Source organism: Mixophyes fleayi, chromosome 9 (assembly GCF_038048845.1).
Source record: "Mixophyes fleayi isolate aMixFle1 chromosome 9, aMixFle1.hap1, whole genome shotgun sequence".
In the NCBI taxonomy this organism is placed as follows: Eukaryota; Metazoa; Chordata; class Amphibia; order Anura; family Limnodynastidae; genus Mixophyes; species Mixophyes fleayi.
This window is the reverse complement of record NC_134410.1, coordinates 14,751,573-14,768,135: the sequence shown is the minus strand read 5'-3', so window position 1 is coordinate 14,768,135 and position 16,563 is coordinate 14,751,573. Positions and strand designations below refer to the sequence as shown.

At 43.5% G+C, this 16,563-nt stretch overlaps 1 protein-coding gene across 1 annotated transcript; it reads left to right on the top strand.

The window, feature by feature from the left end:
• The first annotated feature begins 260 nt into the window (after nucleotides 1-260).
• On the top strand, nucleotides 261-14,600 carry NELFE (negative elongation factor complex member E). The gene is made up of 17 exons (XM_075186550.1): nucleotides 261-360; nucleotides 1,035-1,131; nucleotides 2,562-2,631; nucleotides 2,734-2,879; nucleotides 3,001-3,075; nucleotides 3,159-3,196; nucleotides 3,326-3,501; nucleotides 3,645-3,789; nucleotides 3,881-3,935; nucleotides 4,715-4,817; nucleotides 7,304-7,442; nucleotides 7,526-7,580; nucleotides 8,120-8,222; nucleotides 12,333-12,471; nucleotides 12,559-12,613; nucleotides 13,348-13,450; nucleotides 14,352-14,600. Exons 2-17 carry the CDS (start codon nucleotides 1,057-1,059, stop codon nucleotides 14,459-14,461), a joined length of 1,587 nt encoding a protein of 528 aa, XP_075042651.1. The 5' UTR covers nucleotides 261-360; nucleotides 1,035-1,056; the 3' UTR covers nucleotides 14,462-14,600.
• The last annotated feature ends 1,963 nt before the right edge of the window (nucleotides 14,601-16,563 follow it).

The window sequence follows — 16,563 nt, the reverse complement described above, 5'->3', positions numbered from 1 at the left end:
GACCAATCATGCTGAGCCTTAGAAGTTTAAAAGTTATGTGCACAAGTACAGTTTAACCCCTTCACTGCTAGTGGGGAACTACTAGGCAGCACAGCCATGTGTATGTATGCAGAACATAACCAGCCCAGGCGCCTGACTGCTGATTGGTCAGAAGACATTGGAGTGTGGCGGAAGCGGCTTCGGTTGTCAGCTCGGACAGGTGTGGCGGAAGTCAATGCCGGGAGAGCTACTGGGATTGGCTGAGCGACTGAAGTGACGTCACAGTGATTGGCAAACGCGGAATGCGTCCGGCGCAGCTGGTTGGTAAGGGAAGATTATTTACGGTGACGTAAAAAGAGTGCGACCAAAAATTCAAGAGAGGTAAATATTGCACAGATCTTGTACACAATTATGGATTAGATTATATTAGTTTAGCAATATATCTAATTGTTAAATGCACCTTAATTTATTCATTATATATGTGCATTGTCTCCAGTATTGTATGTTTCTGTAGGTATAATCCGTGGTTGTGCATTATGGTGTATTAGCTGTACATATGTAGCTTTATATGTACTTTATATTATTTTATGTTACTTATATGTGTTTGAAAATATGCCCATGTACACCTGTCAGCCTGGTCCCTGTCCACAATACGATACAACTGTTTCTGCTTTTACCATTTATTTTCCAAGTATGATAATGTGAATTGAGTTAATTGATATTAAGCATACCTATAACTTTAGTTTAAATCATCCAGTCCAGGTTATTAAACTTTGGAAATAAAAGGAAATTGCAGAAATAGAGTTATCTTATCACTGCAGGAAGGACTTGTATGAGACATTTATGTGGGTGTTCTGGTGACATCCTGTTCTATAATATTATCTAATCTATCAGTGATACTATTTCAGTATGGCTTATATTTTGCATATATATATATATATATATATATATATATATATATATATATATATATATATATACACACACATACAAACACACATGAGAGAGATACATGGTTTTACAAGAATATCTTTCCTCTCTTCATTCCTGTGTAGGTGCCCACTTGCCCCTGGCACCATGGTCTTGTTACCCACCACCTTGACGGAGGAAGAAGAAGCTTTGCAAAGGAAGTTTGCCAAGCTGAAAAAGAAGGTCTGTTCTACCTGTTGCCTTAATATTAATATGCGTCGGGAGACAAGGAGAAGTTGGGCCAAACCGTATGTTTTCTTGGCTGAATAGTTATTTCCAAATATTTAAAAGGAAACCTATAGCAGATAATGCGAAAATAGTTGTGTCTGTTAGGCATACTATTCAATAGATAATTCCACCCAAGATTTATAGTTCAGATTTGAATGGAGTATCCTATGTAAACTCTCCATCCACAAGTGTCACTTAATTGGGGTCCAGCTTTCAGCTTGTTATTGGTGGTCAACACTCTCCTTGCATCTAACGAGCTGGGTATTTTTTCCGACTGGCAGCGTGTTCCCCACAGACAGCACGCTGGTAGCGGTAGTATACAGCTGTGGGTACCTGAAGGACAGCGAGGGGACTTACCGCACTCCACATAAGTAACATTTTGGGACTAGGTTTTACTTCTGATATTCCACCCAAAACTGAATTTTCAATTTTGTGTGAAATTATCCTTTCCAAATAAGTATATTATTTTTATTAATTTGCGTATTGGATATACAGGTCCTGTGTTGGTATTCTGACAAATGTACTGAATCATATCTGTGCAGTAGATTACATCATGTGTGTATGTGTGCCAATTTGATCTGTACAGTACTTATGTGAAAAAAGATTTGGGGGTATATTTACTAAACTGTGGGTTTGAAAAAGTGGAGATGTTTTCTATAGCAACCAATCAGATTCTTGTTATCATTTATTTAGTACATTCTACAAAATGATACCTAGAATCTGATTGGTTGCTATAGGCAACATCTTCACTTTTTCAAACCCGCAGTTTAGTAAATATACCCCTTGGTCTCTGCATTCTACCACACCTGTTAAAGAGACCTATGTAGTGTTGACAGTTTGCAAGTTAGCTAATAATATTGCTTTAATTCCTTTTGTTTCTGTGAGTGGCTAACATGATACATTGCTTTGTTGCATTTTCTTGACTGTCAGAACAGGTCTGTTTACCTAGAAATTGCTCACTGAACACTGCCATATTATTTTTAACTTCAGTCCTTATCACAGTATCAATAAATAAAACTTCATAATAGTAGCACTTTATCTTACAATGTACTTTTTTAATTTATATTTCTGTTTATATCTATCTGTTATAATGTTAGACATAAAAAAAAAGTCAATGCTTGAACGTTCTATAGCCATATAATTTTCACCATGTGCCTCTGTGACTTGATTGGTTCCCATGAATATTCGTTCATTTCTTAAAAAGTTGTTGCCTTCCTTGTACACTTAAAGATTCCATCACTTGATCCTGGTATGGTTTTATTTATTAAGTGCTCGCTGGAGTCTTATCTGAAGATCTTTGCTTGGAACAGAGAAGAGTTCAGCAAATATGTTTCTACCATGTTGTAGAATCTGTCCCTTAGTGTCTTCTGTCTGTCACATTACAGAAGAAAGCCCTGCTCGCTCTGAAGAAGCAGACGTCCACTAACCAGACAAGCCAGGCTGGAATCAAGAGATGTGAGTGCCCCCTCTTACATATATCTTCTTGTATCTCATTTTTGTGTCTTGAGGTTCCATTTCACCAGTAACCTATAATTCTGTATCTCATCTTCCTTCCAGCTCTCTCAGACCAGCCTGTAGTAGACACTGCCACGGCTACAGAACAGGCCAAGATGCTTGTGAAGTCTGGAGCTATTAGTGCTATAAAGTCTGGGACCAAAAACAGTGGATTCAAGCGCTCTCGGACACTAGAGTGCAAACTCAAGGTCCTTTCTCTTCCAACATGTTAATCACACAGTGCACCACCACCACTAAGACACAATACAATTGAATTACAAATGTATTCTACAAGGAAACTTTGCTAAAATCTTCCACTCTTGTTTTCAGGACCCCGATAAGGGACCGGCCCCTACTTTCCAACCTTTCCAGCGTAGTTTCTCTGTGGACGAGGAGCAAGCTGAGGTAAAACGCTTGGGTAAGGGCTTAGGTGCAACTCTAGGATCAAGGCTACCAGTTCAAACCATCTTTTCTTCCACCCCCTCTAGGGTTCAAGGCGCACTCAAAGAAAGTCTCTTAATGAATGGTAAATTTGATGTCTTGTCACACCATGTTATCCTCTTCATTACACCCTGTTTATCTCGCTTTCTGTTGTCTTTCACATTTTATTCCCGTGTCCATTTAATTCTTTGCGCTCATAAAATTACTCTCTCAGTTTTGTCAGCTCCAGCGAGCGTATGAGAGACCCTGCAGGAGAGATAGAGGACCGAGAGAGTGACCGAGAAGCCCGTCGCGTAGGAGATAGGGAGCCTTATGATAGAGAGCGTGGCAGAGAGCGAGACCGCGATAGGGAAAGAGAAAGGGAGCGAGATCGAAGCGAAAGAGATCGAAGTACGTGTAACGACTTATAAAGATTTCTTGTATCACCGTGCCATCCTGGATGGGACGTCTGTGATCCTTATTGGGCAGAATTCTGTGTAGTCCTGTCTGCTGATGAGAGATTATTCTGTCCTATGTTCCTCTCTTATTCGCAGAGTCGTCTTCTTTCCTTGAACGCCGCAAGCCCAGGAAAGGGAACACGTTGTACGTTCACGGTGTGGGAATGAAGAAGCAGGTTCTCAATGACGCCTTCTCAAAATTCGGGAAAATTATTGACCTTGCGACTGACCCTTCAAGGAAGTATGAGCTCGTGGAGCTGAGATATTTATTTGTCGGCTTTGACAATAAAGTGGGTAAACAATAAGAACATTATATTTTCTACCCCCCCCAGTTGCGCCTTTGTCACATTTGAGAAGATGGAATCCGCTGACCAGGCGATTCAAGAGGTGAGATCCGTCCTGCGTTTACCAACGGGCAAACTAGTGGCATGCAAATGAGATGCTGGAAAATGGGGGAGGGGGGGCTCAGCTAAGACCCCCCCAGAAGGAGAAGTTAAGCTATAATAGAATGATTTCTGTTGTTAAAGTGCCCTGTCTCCTGTTGGAGGAGGTTAATGTTGGCTTCAGAAAAAAAGTAATTTAATGATAGTCAATAGAATGCACTGTGCCCCCAATGTTATACTGTATATATACCCTATTGAGCTCTGGGCTCGATTAAATAAAACAGGGAGAGTGCAGAATGTCTGTCTTATAGCTAACAAGCATTGACAGATGTGGACACTCGTATCTCCGAACGCTGCGCTCTCCACTAATCTTTCACGTGGCGGCAAGAGCTGGATATGGTGGATGAGACAGAATAGGGGCACAGCTAATTCTGTTTTAATGAACAGTAAGGACAGTGGGGTCGGAAAAAAACTCAGTTTTAATGGGTGTTGCCCTTTAACTGTCTGGTTGAATACAAGTAAAATGTCTATCCCTTTCACTATACATATTAATAAACACTAGGAAGACTTAAAAGTGTGCAATAAATTAGAGTTAGCAAAATATATTTAAATATTATATTTAAATTTCATTATTTTGTTTATAATTATAATTCCTCCCACACAAATTACAGCAGCCCAGCCGGGCTGACATCTGCTGATTGTGTTTTAAGTATAGTTTGTCGTTCTTTTCATTCCTACTAAATTTCAGTCTCCTCTTGTGCCTCTTCGTCTGTGTTTTTGCAGCTTAATAACACGGTGATAGAGGATGTCTCGGTGAAGGTCAGCATGGCTCGGAAGCAGCCCATGCTGGATGCAGCCATAGAAAAATCTGTGTGGGGACAACTGGGTGAGTTATCAGTGCCATGCAGTCGCCCAGCTCGCAACTTTACAGTAATGGTGTAGATGTTATATGAGAAGTCATGGAAAGAGACCAATGTTTGATAGGTCTTTGAAATTTTATAGGCCAGGGGTAGCTACATTTATCTTTTTTTAGTAATAGATTTCCCAAAGCTAAATTAAGATTCAAATACACCTGACCACCTACTGAACCTTTTCGGCGCAACCTGCAATGCTCTGCAGCCCAAGGAAGTAACAGTGGTTGAAGCCTTCCAGGTAATACTTGGACCTGATTGGGTCCTGTCTCTAATGCAGTATGTGGTCTGCATTTCCTGCTTACCAATCCAGGCAAGGTAACGCCAGAGTACCTCAAGTGGGGGTTGTGATGTGGAGGTGGTGCCTGTGTGAGCTCACATTTTCAAGATTCGTCTTCTAGGGATTCACTTGTAGGGTGCAGGGTCAATCGGGTACTGCAAAAGTGACATGGCCATCTAATAGTAGGAGCACCGACATAATGGCAGCCCCTGCACAGCCACTGTGGGTTTACAGGATCCTGCTACTGCCTATCTCCAGTGCTAACACATCCACTACTTATTGGTACAGCCTTCTCCTGGGTACGGTGGAACCAGCCAACCTCAACTGAGTCCAGCACCCTTCTGACTCCTGCTCCCTTCTCAGGGAACTATTTTGTCTTTCTCTTCTTGGTCTCTAGCTAAATAACGGTCATCTGCCCTCTCCCAGATCATCAGCGGGGTCTAGGTTTTTCATCCAATCCGTTTTATGGATGGTTCCTTGGTTCTGAAGCCCCTCATCAAATTCCTCCAGTGTCAGCTATTCAAGATGGAATAATTTTGTGAATCAGGCCATGAGAGAAGGTGAGTTTCTGCCACCTTGGACATCTAGGATGCCTGTCTTCGTAGGCCCATATGGGAAGACCACCTCCTGGGGGCATTCGGGTCCCAGGAGGGCCGAATGCCGGGATCCCAGGAGGGCCGAATGCCGGGATCCCAGGAGGGCCGAATGCCGGGATCCCAGGAGGGCCGAATGCCGGGATCCCAGGAGGGCCGAATGCCGGGATCCCAGGAGGGCCGAATGCCGGGATCCCAGGAGGGCCGAATGCCGGGATCCCAGGACGGCCGAATGCCGGGATCCCAGGACGGCCGAATGCCGGGATCCCAGGAGGGCCGAATGCCGGGATCCCAGGAGGGCCGAATGCCGGGATCCCAGGAGGGCCGAATGCCGGGATCCCAGGAGGGCCGAATGCCGGGATCCCAGGAGGGCCGAATGCCGGGATCCCAGGAGGGCCGAATGCCGGGATCCCAGGAGGGCCGAATGCCGGGATCCCAGGAGGGCCGAATGCCGGGATCCCAGGAGGGCCGAATGCCGGGATCCCAGGACGGCCGAATGCCGGGATCCCAGGACGGCCGAATGCCGGGATCCCAGGACAGCAATATACCAAGGAGCCAAATATTCCAGCAGCTTAACCGCCTAGAGGACTTGAAGATCTGGTACCATTTAGCTTGCCAGGTGCCATAAATAGTGTGGGGAATGAGGAGGAGTGAAAGTCAATCAGCCAAAGGCTGCATACCGAAAATTATAAAAGAAGGGTCTATGTATGACATTGGGAAGACCACGGCGCATCAGCGCCTGGGGGAGGGCCGGCGCAGGAGGCCTGGTTTCCTTTCCAGACCCCAGTAAGTAAGCCGGAGGGTCCGGTGTGTGACAGGTTTTGAGTAAAAGAACCACATCCATCTGTCCAGAACACCTTTAGGAGGGAAATAGGAAGCAATGAGTGACCTCTTCTCCCACTTCATAAGGACGTCAATCTAGCCGGCCTGTTTTGTGGCAGGGTTACCTGGTTCACTCTGGGCTGGTGGCTCACTCAGTAATGGTGGTTGACCCTTCTTGGATGGTACATCATCTAATTATTCCTGCAATCCTTTTAAAAAGGGGGCATCTTGGTAGAGACTGCATTTTTCTTAGGCATTCCCCATCTTCTGTTGATAGTGGCTTTCGGACATTACACTGCTTGATTCCCGATACTGCTGAAAGAGTAAAGGAGATTCTTGTACTTACTGTTACTAATCTTCTTTAAGAATGTAGAGAGACACAGAGCAAGACACCCAGGAATGCTTATCTCTGTTTTACTCGTCTCCTTGCTGGGCTAATTGTGCCCTGAGGAGCAGATGTACAGGGGTCATATATGGAGGAGTCGTCAGTTCTTGTTTTCCAGTGCACTGCCCCCTAGTGGTGGGTGTTACATAGCCCACTCTCTTGTGTCACCCGACAGCCTTGAAGAAAAGGGTTCAATGGTAAATACATATATTTTCTTTTTAACTATGTTAATAGTTTTGAGTCATTATGTGCTTTACTCAAATGTATTTATTTGGGTATAATAAAATGTATGTGTTTATTATAAGTAGTGTGTATTGAGTATAGTAAGTTCTCTGTTTTGCTATTTCTCCTCCTATGTTTCTCTTTTGGTTGTATTGTCAGCTGCTTTCACTGACCGCCGCGAGCCCAGGAAAGGGAACACCTTGTACGTTCACGGTGTGGGAATGAAGAAGCAGATGCTTAATGACCCCTTCTCCAAATTTGGGAAGATTATTGACCTCGCGACTGATCCTTCAAGGAAGTAAGAACTCGTATATATTCACTTATAGGGTTTGGTAATAAATCGGGTAAATAACGCGCATGTTGTGTTTTGTGTCTCTCCAGTTGCGCCTTCGTCACCTTCGAGAAGATGGAATCTGCCGACCAGGCGATTCAGGAGGTGAGGTCTGTCCTGCGGTTACCAATGGGCAAACTAGCCGCATGTATAGGGGATCCTGGAACCTGGGGGGGGGAATAATTCTTGTGCCTTCTAACTGACTTTATACATTTCAATAACATTATGTAGTTTCATCCATATAATAACTTTTAGGTAAATTTAGATTTGATTAAGCTACGCTTGTAGTTTTTTGTTTTATTTATAGTGATTTTAGAATTCACTTTTCCAGCTATTTAATCATGAAATATATTTATAGGTTATTCTTTAGTTGAAGGCATTAAGTCAAATTAAATGGATGCGCCTTTCACTACTATTGCTAATAAATAACCAGAGTTAAATCTGAGTGAAACCTGGAAAAATACACTCGCTATTTAAATAACTTTTTGTTTATCAATAATCTAAAACATATTACACTGGTCCAGTGGGGGTTACATCTGCTGAACTATGGAATGTTTCTTTCTTTTTCTTTTACTTTACTGTCTTACTATTTTACTTCTACTAAATTCTATTCACTGTTGTGCCTGTTCTCTGTGCTTCTGCAGCTCAATAACACGGTGATAGAGGACGTTCCGGTGAAGGTCAGCATGGCTTGGAAGCAGCCCATGTTGGACGCAGCGTTAGAAAAATCGGTGTGGGGCCAACTGGGTGAGTTTTGTGTCATGCAGTGTGTGTGTGTGTGTGTGTGTGTATATATGTGTATATATATATATATATATATATATATATATATGTGTGTATGTGTATATGTATATATATATATATATATATATATATATATATATATATATATATATATATATATATATATATATATATATATATATATATATATATATATATATATATATATATATACACCTCTTGCAGCTTTACAATAATTATTGTGACAAAGTCACTGGATCAGTGTATGATTGCAGGTATATATCACCTAGGTTCCTAACCTACTTGTTTTGAAACCCCAGGAAAATGTCATTGTCTGTGAGCTGTCAAAAAGCCAGGGTCCTGGGGTTATGGATGGAGAGTGAGGGCGGGCTCTATCCATTAAATCAATGAACCGGGTAATCCAAGTTACCAGTGATTCTGCTGGTAATCAGGAGTTGCACCTGAGTGGTGCTAGTAAAAGGCTGCTCAGTCAGTCTGTCACTGCATGGGGACAGGGGCTGCAGAGTCTCTGTGAGAGAAGTCCAAATTCTGCCTGTAAGTTACTGTGCTAAAACCTCTTTTGTTTTCGTCTTAGTTTGTCAGTCAGGAGTGACCGGTGTTTAGTTAGAGCCGGACGGCAAGGTGTTTATTTTGGAGTTCTCTTTTGTTTTTTTTACTGAATAAAACTAGCTGAGGCCAGTTGCACAAAACCTTTGGACTTGTGTGAAATCTCTTGGCTGCTGTAAACACCATCTAACCCTAGAGATGTGACCGGGTAGGGGGGCCCCAGTACCATTATATGAATATCATTCGGGAGGTGATATAACTAGGTTCTGTTTAATAGATCTTGCAGATTTAAATTAAATATTTAACAATCATTTCATCTAAGCTGCACTAGCAGGTTTTCCCAATAAACCCTCTCCTGTACCTGCTGTATTTTTCTGGTTACATCTACTCCTTTGTAGCTGTAAAAACTGAAGTTCTCCCTGCTTGTTAGGGGAACCCTTCTCTCCTACATATGTCATTGAATCCGTGACCTTCAACCCCAGGAATTTATGTTCACAAGATAGAGGAAGTAGAAAAGTGAGGCAGGTGAATGGCAAGAAGGTTTAAGGAGGGTGACAAACATGTTCGTTTACCCCTGAAGAATCCGCTGCGAAAAAGTGGCGAGTACCAAGTTTTTTAGTGCTCAGGGAACGTTTACAGTTTCTGTTTTTGTTTTAATTGCTTTTGTAAATGCATAAAACACGGACAACTTTCTTGTATTGCTCAGTTCGCTCTTTTTTGATTATTCTTCATACAAGATGCATTGTAGATTTTGGAACAGGTCATAGGAACCAGCTATAGTCCTCGCATCCGATGGTGTCAATTTTTGTGAATTGTACTAGTATTATTACTACAAGATATGAAAACTGCTCTTATAATGGAAACAATTGTTTACAATGACCCCATACCCACTCATAGTGTTACTCATGTTGGGGAGTTTTGTAGTAAAGGTCTTGTGCTCTTAATGCTCCCTGCTCTGATCAGTCGTTTGCGGATCCTCCCTCCCCCTTCCCCGCCCTCTCTAGCTGTGCATTGAGCTTACTGAGTTACTGTGCTTACTGTTTACTGTACTGTGCTGTCTCCCATTGTATTGTAATTTGTTTGTCCCTGTACAGCGCTGCGGACGCCTTGTGGCGCGTTATAAATAAAAATTAATAATAATAATAATAATAAAGACTGTGATGCCAGATAATAACTACTAGGAGTCCAGCCCACCCCCTCATGCTTTGGGTGAGAAGATGTTTGTTATGCATATATTATTACAGATCTAAGAAGGGGTACCACACTGATGGCCATGGCCTGATGAAGTCTACGCAGTGTAGACAAAATGCTTCTGATATGCCGATGTTTTAGGAGGTTTAAGCTGCCATGAGTCAAGTGAAACCTTGACCGCCTACGGTGAAGAGGGGTTTTGACAACACATCCCTGTAGCATCACTGGTCCTTTCGTCCCATGCACCAGTGTTCCAGGCAGGGATTGATGAATGGAAGCTGTTCTCCCCACATGTCCATGCCATATGAGGCGATGCTTTCGGCAGCGGAACTCGCTATACGTTCCAACTAGGGAGTAAACTGAACACCTTGTTCAGCATTTTCCAAAATGTGGCCACCAGGAAAACCAGGTTGGACTTTTCTTTTTGGGGGAAATCATGTCCAATTCCAAGAAATCCATCTCTAAGGAGAGGGATTTCCACAGTCCCAGACAGCAGCTCCAGGGGCAGAATTCCTCCAGGAAATGCCTAACCAAAAGTTGGTCCAGTCCAGGCTCTGGAACACATTTCCTGACTGCTTTTCGGGGAGGTGCCTGGTTCCTTGGTCGTTAGCACTGATGCAGAGGAGAGACATGTTGGAGTGTAATCTTTCTGGAGACATCCCCTAGAGACCCCGGCTTGAAGGGTCTTGTACATGTGACATTGCCTCGGATGGCAACCTCCGGATGGTGTAACAGAGGTTCCTGTGCAGTCACTGTGGTTTCCACTCTACAGGATCCTGTTTTTGCTGCAGCCTTTACGCAGTGTTCTCAATCTCCAAATTGATTTAGCCTGTCGCGGCAACCTGTAGATCCCTGAACCATCAGTCCAACATTCTCAGTACACCATGGTACCAGCCAATCACTAACCTCTGTTTCCCCAGGACTCCCTCTTCTAAGAGAAGTTTTTTTCTTTCTTCGTTTACTCTCTAGTTAGCTTATCTTCCCTATCCTGGATCATCAGAGGGATACGTTTTTTTACTGGAGTCGCTTGGGAGGTGCAAATTTTTGTCATCCCCTGATATCAAGGATTACGGTATTCATATCCCCATAAGGGAGGACAACCATTTCTACCTTTACTTTGCTCTCCTGGAAGCTTACATCTAGTTCCAGGCACTTACTTTGGGCCTCTTGTAAGCTACATGACTCTTTACCAAGATCATGGCCTCTACAGAGTTGGTTCTGTTTCATGGGAGAATCCTGGTTGTTTTGTACCCGGACAATATCTTGCTATAGGACCAATCCAGAGAGCTGGCGATTTACCATCTCCAATCCCTCGAGTCGCAAAGCTGGATCATAAAGAGGCCCAAATTGCACAGCCCCTGTTGACCTTCATGGTGTAACTAGTCATCTGTTTCAACCCAGTCCTTCATAGACTGTTCCTTACTCAGAACAAAAATTTGCCCCTACTAGAGCAAAAATACTCTGGTAGGGGCAAACTTTCTGGCATAGACCATGCTTGAACCTGCAAGCAGTGCAATATGTGCAATTGCGCACACACTACACTAAAAATGTACTTCTAAATTCATGGAGCTAGTGGTACCATCCTTGAGACTTTGCTCTAGCAGCTTTAAGGAAACAGAACTTCACTCCTTGGCTCAGGAGATGTGATGCCATGTTTATTTATAAGGCTCATAGGGTGGTATGTAGGGGCCTTTTCTCACTCTACCACTCACTCTACCCCCTGCTGGATCAGGACGACAATCTAGTATGCCTATTCTGTGGCAATAGTACCAGTTTCCTCTGGCCTGACGGCACATTCCACAGTGCAACATTGACCAACCAGGTTTGCAAAAATGCCGCCTTGTCCCCTCGTACCTTTTCCAATTGTTTTAAAATAGATATTGCTATGCTATCTCTGCGGTTTCCAGAGAAGGTCCTCCATGAGACTTGGGCATTCGTTCCCCTTGTTATGGGTGGCTCTGGGACATTCTACTGTCCCTACTTCTAAATTTTTGTGCACACTAACCCAACAGGAATGAATGTTTTACTCTTTACTCTGCTCTTCTTTCCTAGTCTTCTTGCTGGTGGTGATAGAGAGGAGAAGTCCTTTTTCTTCCCTCCCCTGACTCCTAGGGGTGACACATAACCCACTGGGTCCCCCTAGAAGCTCAGAGACTTAATGGTACATGGGATTTACTGGTCCTTTTAATTAATGTTAAGTCACTGTGTGCTTAATACTGACTTATTTTTTTGGATACAATAAAATAGTGAGTTTTCAGTGAACTCTTTTCAATTTATTCTCTTTGGTAGATTGATTTCTTACCTGCTAATGAGACACTATAAAGACCTATATTTCTCTTTTACTTCTCCGGTCAGCTGCTTTTCCCGACCGCCGTGAGCCCAGGAAAGGGAACACGTTGTACGTTCACGGTGTGGGCATGAAGAAGCCGATGCTTAACGAGGCCTTTTCCAAATTCGGGAAGATTATCGACCTTTCGACTGACCCTTCAAGGAAGTAAGAAAACACGGAGTTGAGATATATGTTTGTAGGGTTGGCAATAAATTGGGTAAATAACATCACTGTTGTGTTTTGTGCCCCCAGTTGTGCCTTTATCACCTTTGAGAAGTTGGAGCCAGCTGACCAGGCAATTGAAGAGGTGAGATCTGTCCTGGGTTTACCCACAGTGGTAAAGATGCCATCCTGTTGACATGCCATAGTAGTGAAAGAGTATCTCCCATTAAACTTCTTTTCTTCTTCCCCCATAGTCATAACTCATTAATATAGAACTACCTGACCCCACGCGTTTTACACTGGCCCAATTGGGGTTGCATTAGTTGATGATCTGTATATTACTTGCCTCTTTTGGAAGATATTCAGGTCCATTTGATAAAATGTTGTCCTATCTTATCTGTTTTTTATGTATTTGAAGTGTTTTTAAGATCTGCTTTGTTTCAAGTTGGTAACTTTTGTTTTTTAACATAGACAAGAATGTTGAGTGAATGACCAGAGGATCGAAAACTGTTTAGTTCTGGAGCGGATGTGTAGAAAATAAAGATTTAGATAATTGTAATGTTTTGGAGAACCATTAAAACCAATAAACCTTTGGAAATAAGACGTGTTAAGACAAAGGGATGATAGTCAAATAACCAAAATATCATGTAGTCGGATAACACCTATTTAGTATTGCACATAGATTTGAATGCATGCATCCATAAGATAGGGTGCATGTTTTGTTGTTGTCTTGGAATCAAAGTTTATTTTGAGTATACCAATGTGTTACTGTTATTGGGGAATCATAGATTTCTACATATTTCTTTTCCACTTTGAGTATATTTTGCTTTCTCGTTATTTCTTCTAAATTTCAGTCTGTCTTGTGTCTGCTCTCTCCAGCTTAATAACACAATGATAGAAGATGTTTTGGTGAAGGTCAGCATGGCTCGGAAGCAGCCCATGCTCGAAGCAGCCTTAGAAAAATCGGTGTGGGGCCAGCTGGGTAAGTTATTGGTGTCGGTGTGTCCCACGCAATCTCTAGTGAATGCAGATATGGTATGACAAGTAATGCTAAAAAGTTAGTGACAAGTTCAACTTTAATGACCACTCCTAGATACAGGACCACCAACGTTCTTTGTACTTTTGAAATAGGCATTTCTAAATAAGTCCAGTAGTGTAAATTATATATCATATCCTCTTTTCCTGAAATGTAACGAAATTATATTTTTATGCCCATTTTTGTATTGTGTATGGTAGCTGGTTGCTTTTGGACAACATTCACCTCCTTCTCTTTAGTGAACCCCATTTACACACTGTATAGGTATCACTTTGGTTGTAGTCTTTCTCCTGTTATCTTATCTTGTACCTGACTGAGCACCACACGTGATGGTCGGCAGCAGGGAGAGAAGAAAGCTGCCGAAGCCAGATGGTAGATCCAGTCTGCTAGATATGGGGTGTGCATTTAATGTGGTTTGTGATTTAGGGAGCTGAGGGTTTTTTTACAGTCAGATCCTGCATTCACTTCACACCTCCAATGGGGGTAGTTTGAATCTGACACCCAGTCCTCTCCACCTGTCGCCTCTCCAATAAGGGCGCTTAGATCGGGTAACGGTGGGAGGAGATAAATTATTTAGACACAAACCCATCGAACTGTCGATTTGTGATCTTTAACAGTGACCATAATGAGCTCATCCATTTGAATTCTTTCACTGTATAACTCACTACCCCATCTGCTGGGAGACTGTCCCACTGTTTGGAGGCCAAGGGGAGAAACTAAAAATTTGGATCCCCTTAAACCTCACTGTGATTATGTTAGAAATTTATACTGCGGTTAGGGGGTTTACAGAAAGAGATCCTCTACATGTTTGGAATACGCCCTAATATATAATCCTCCCTCGCTGCAGCCTTACAGAACAGTATGAAGGGGCCTCACAAAGACAAGGGACCTCCGATCGTCTACTCAGAAGATTTCTTCAATACAGACCCACCTGCTACAGAAGAGAGTGCAATGTAATGAATAGAAGTGAGCTCCCATTGAGGACGAGTAAGGTGGCAATATCAAGAGTTTATTGGTCATTTAGATAAGTGAACAGCTTTCAGTGTAACTTGTATATGTTTAATTCTGTATAATAAATATTTGTTCTCTTGTGTGACATTCGGTGGTGGCCTCTTCTCTGTTGCTTGCTTACGTCCTCTTTTCACTTACAGAAGAACCTCTTTCTACATCGCCAGGGATGCTATCAGTAAATTTAGACAATCAGTCAAACTTCCATTTGTCAGTAAAATGAAATAAAATAAGTTGGGTGTATGAAGATTGTGCAGTTAGTAAAATGAAAACAAACTTCTGGTTTGTTGCAGCCTTTGAGAGGGCAGATGATGGAGCCGCGGAACAAAAATTCATAAGGCACCGATTGTTCTGAAATGATTGGCTACATTGTCATGAATATTATTTCAGCCCACAAATGGCTCCGCTGTGTCTAGGCAACTGGGGCCTTTTGAAACAGATCACACATAATTGCCATAGAATATAATTTATATGGGACAAAATAACACATTCCCTTTTCTCAATTATCATAGGGGGACACTGGAGTACCATGGGGTATAGAATGCAGTGAAATGGAGCTTGACCACTTAACTGACCAGTAAAAGCTCAAGCTCTCCCCCCAGAGCCGTAACGAGGCCGGTGCGGGCGGTGCCGCCGCCCCGGGCGCAGTCCCTAGGGGGCGCAGTGGCCGCCCGCACCGACTTCTGTGTGAGGAGTGAAAAGAAAAAAAAAAATTAAACAGACCTCAGATTCAGACTGCCGGCCGCCCGGCGCATCCAAGATGGCGGCCGGCACCCGGCTCCACCCCCTTCTGAACTCTGCCCTCTGCCTCAGCGTCTGATGTCATGACGTTGCTAGGCAGCAGAGGAGCAGAGAAGCAGAGAGGAGCCAGGCAGCGACGGCTGGACAGGAGGTAAGTTTCAAAGCAGGGGAAGGGGGATGTAAGCTGCAATTATGGAGGGGATGTAAGCTGCAATTATGGAGGGGATGTAAGCTGCAATTATGGAGGAGATGTAAGCTGCAATTATGGAGGGGAGGGGGGGATGTAAGCTGCAATTATGGATGGAGGCAAGAGGGGGGGAATGTAAGCTGCAATTATGGATGGTGGCAAGGGGAGGGGGGAATGTAAGCTGCAATTATGGATGGAGGCAAGGGGGGGGGGATGTAAGCTGCAATTATGGATGGAGGCAAGAGGGGGGGAATGTAAGCTGCAATTATGGATGGTGGCAAGGGGAGGGGGGAATGTAAGCTGCAATTATGGATGGAGGCAAGGGGGGGGGATGTAAGCTGCAATTATGGATGGAGGCAAGAGGGGGGGAATGTAAGCTGCAATTATGGATGGTGGCAAGGGGAGGGGGGAATGTAAGCTGCAATTATGGATGGAGGCAAGGGGGGGGGATGTAAGCTGCAATTATGGATGGAGGCAAGAGGGGGGGAATGTAAGCTGCAATTATGGATGGTGGCAAGGGGAGGGGGGAATGTAAGCTGCAATTATGGATGGAGGCAAGGGGGGGGGGGGATGTAAGCTGCAATTATGGATGGAGGCAAGAGGGGGGGAATGTAAGCTGCAATTATGGATGGTGGCAAGGAGAGGGGGGAATGTAAGCTGCAATTATGGATGGAGGCAAGGGGGGGGGAATGTAAGCTGAAATTATGGAGGGAGGCAGGGGGGGAATGTAAGCTGCAATTATGGAGGGGGGGAGGGGATGTATGCTGCTATTAGGGAGGGGGGAATGTGTGCTGCTATTAGGGAGGGGGGGAATGTGTGCTGCTATTAGGGAGGGGAGGAATGTGTGCTGCATCTTGCTATTATGGAGGGGGGGGATGCTGCTATGCTTTATGAGGGATGGGGGGGTATGCTGCCCTAATGTGTGAGGGAAGGGGGGTATGTATTAATATAATGTGTGATATGAGGGTAGGGAGGTTGGGTGTCTTAGTACATGGGTGGGAGGTAGGCTATTAATTTAATGGTGACGTTTAGGCGGGGCTAATTATTTAATGGGTACTAGTTTATTTGTGGGGTGCTGGTGGGTCAATTTAATTTATTGATGGGGCTTTTTAATTTAATGGTG

Coding starts and splice junctions, on each gene's coding strand:
- NELFE (XM_075186550.1), top strand. CDS start 1,057: ATGGTCTTGTTACCCACCACCTTGACGGAGGAAGAAGAAGCTTTGCAA. Junction 8,223..12,332: donor ATCGGTGTGGGGCCAACTGG/GTGAGTTTTGTG, acceptor TTCTCCGGTCAG/CTGCTTTTCCCGACCGCCGT. Junction 13,451..14,351: donor ATCGGTGTGGGGCCAGCTGG/GTAAGTTATTGG, acceptor CCCTCGCTGCAG/CCTTACAGAACAGTATGAAG.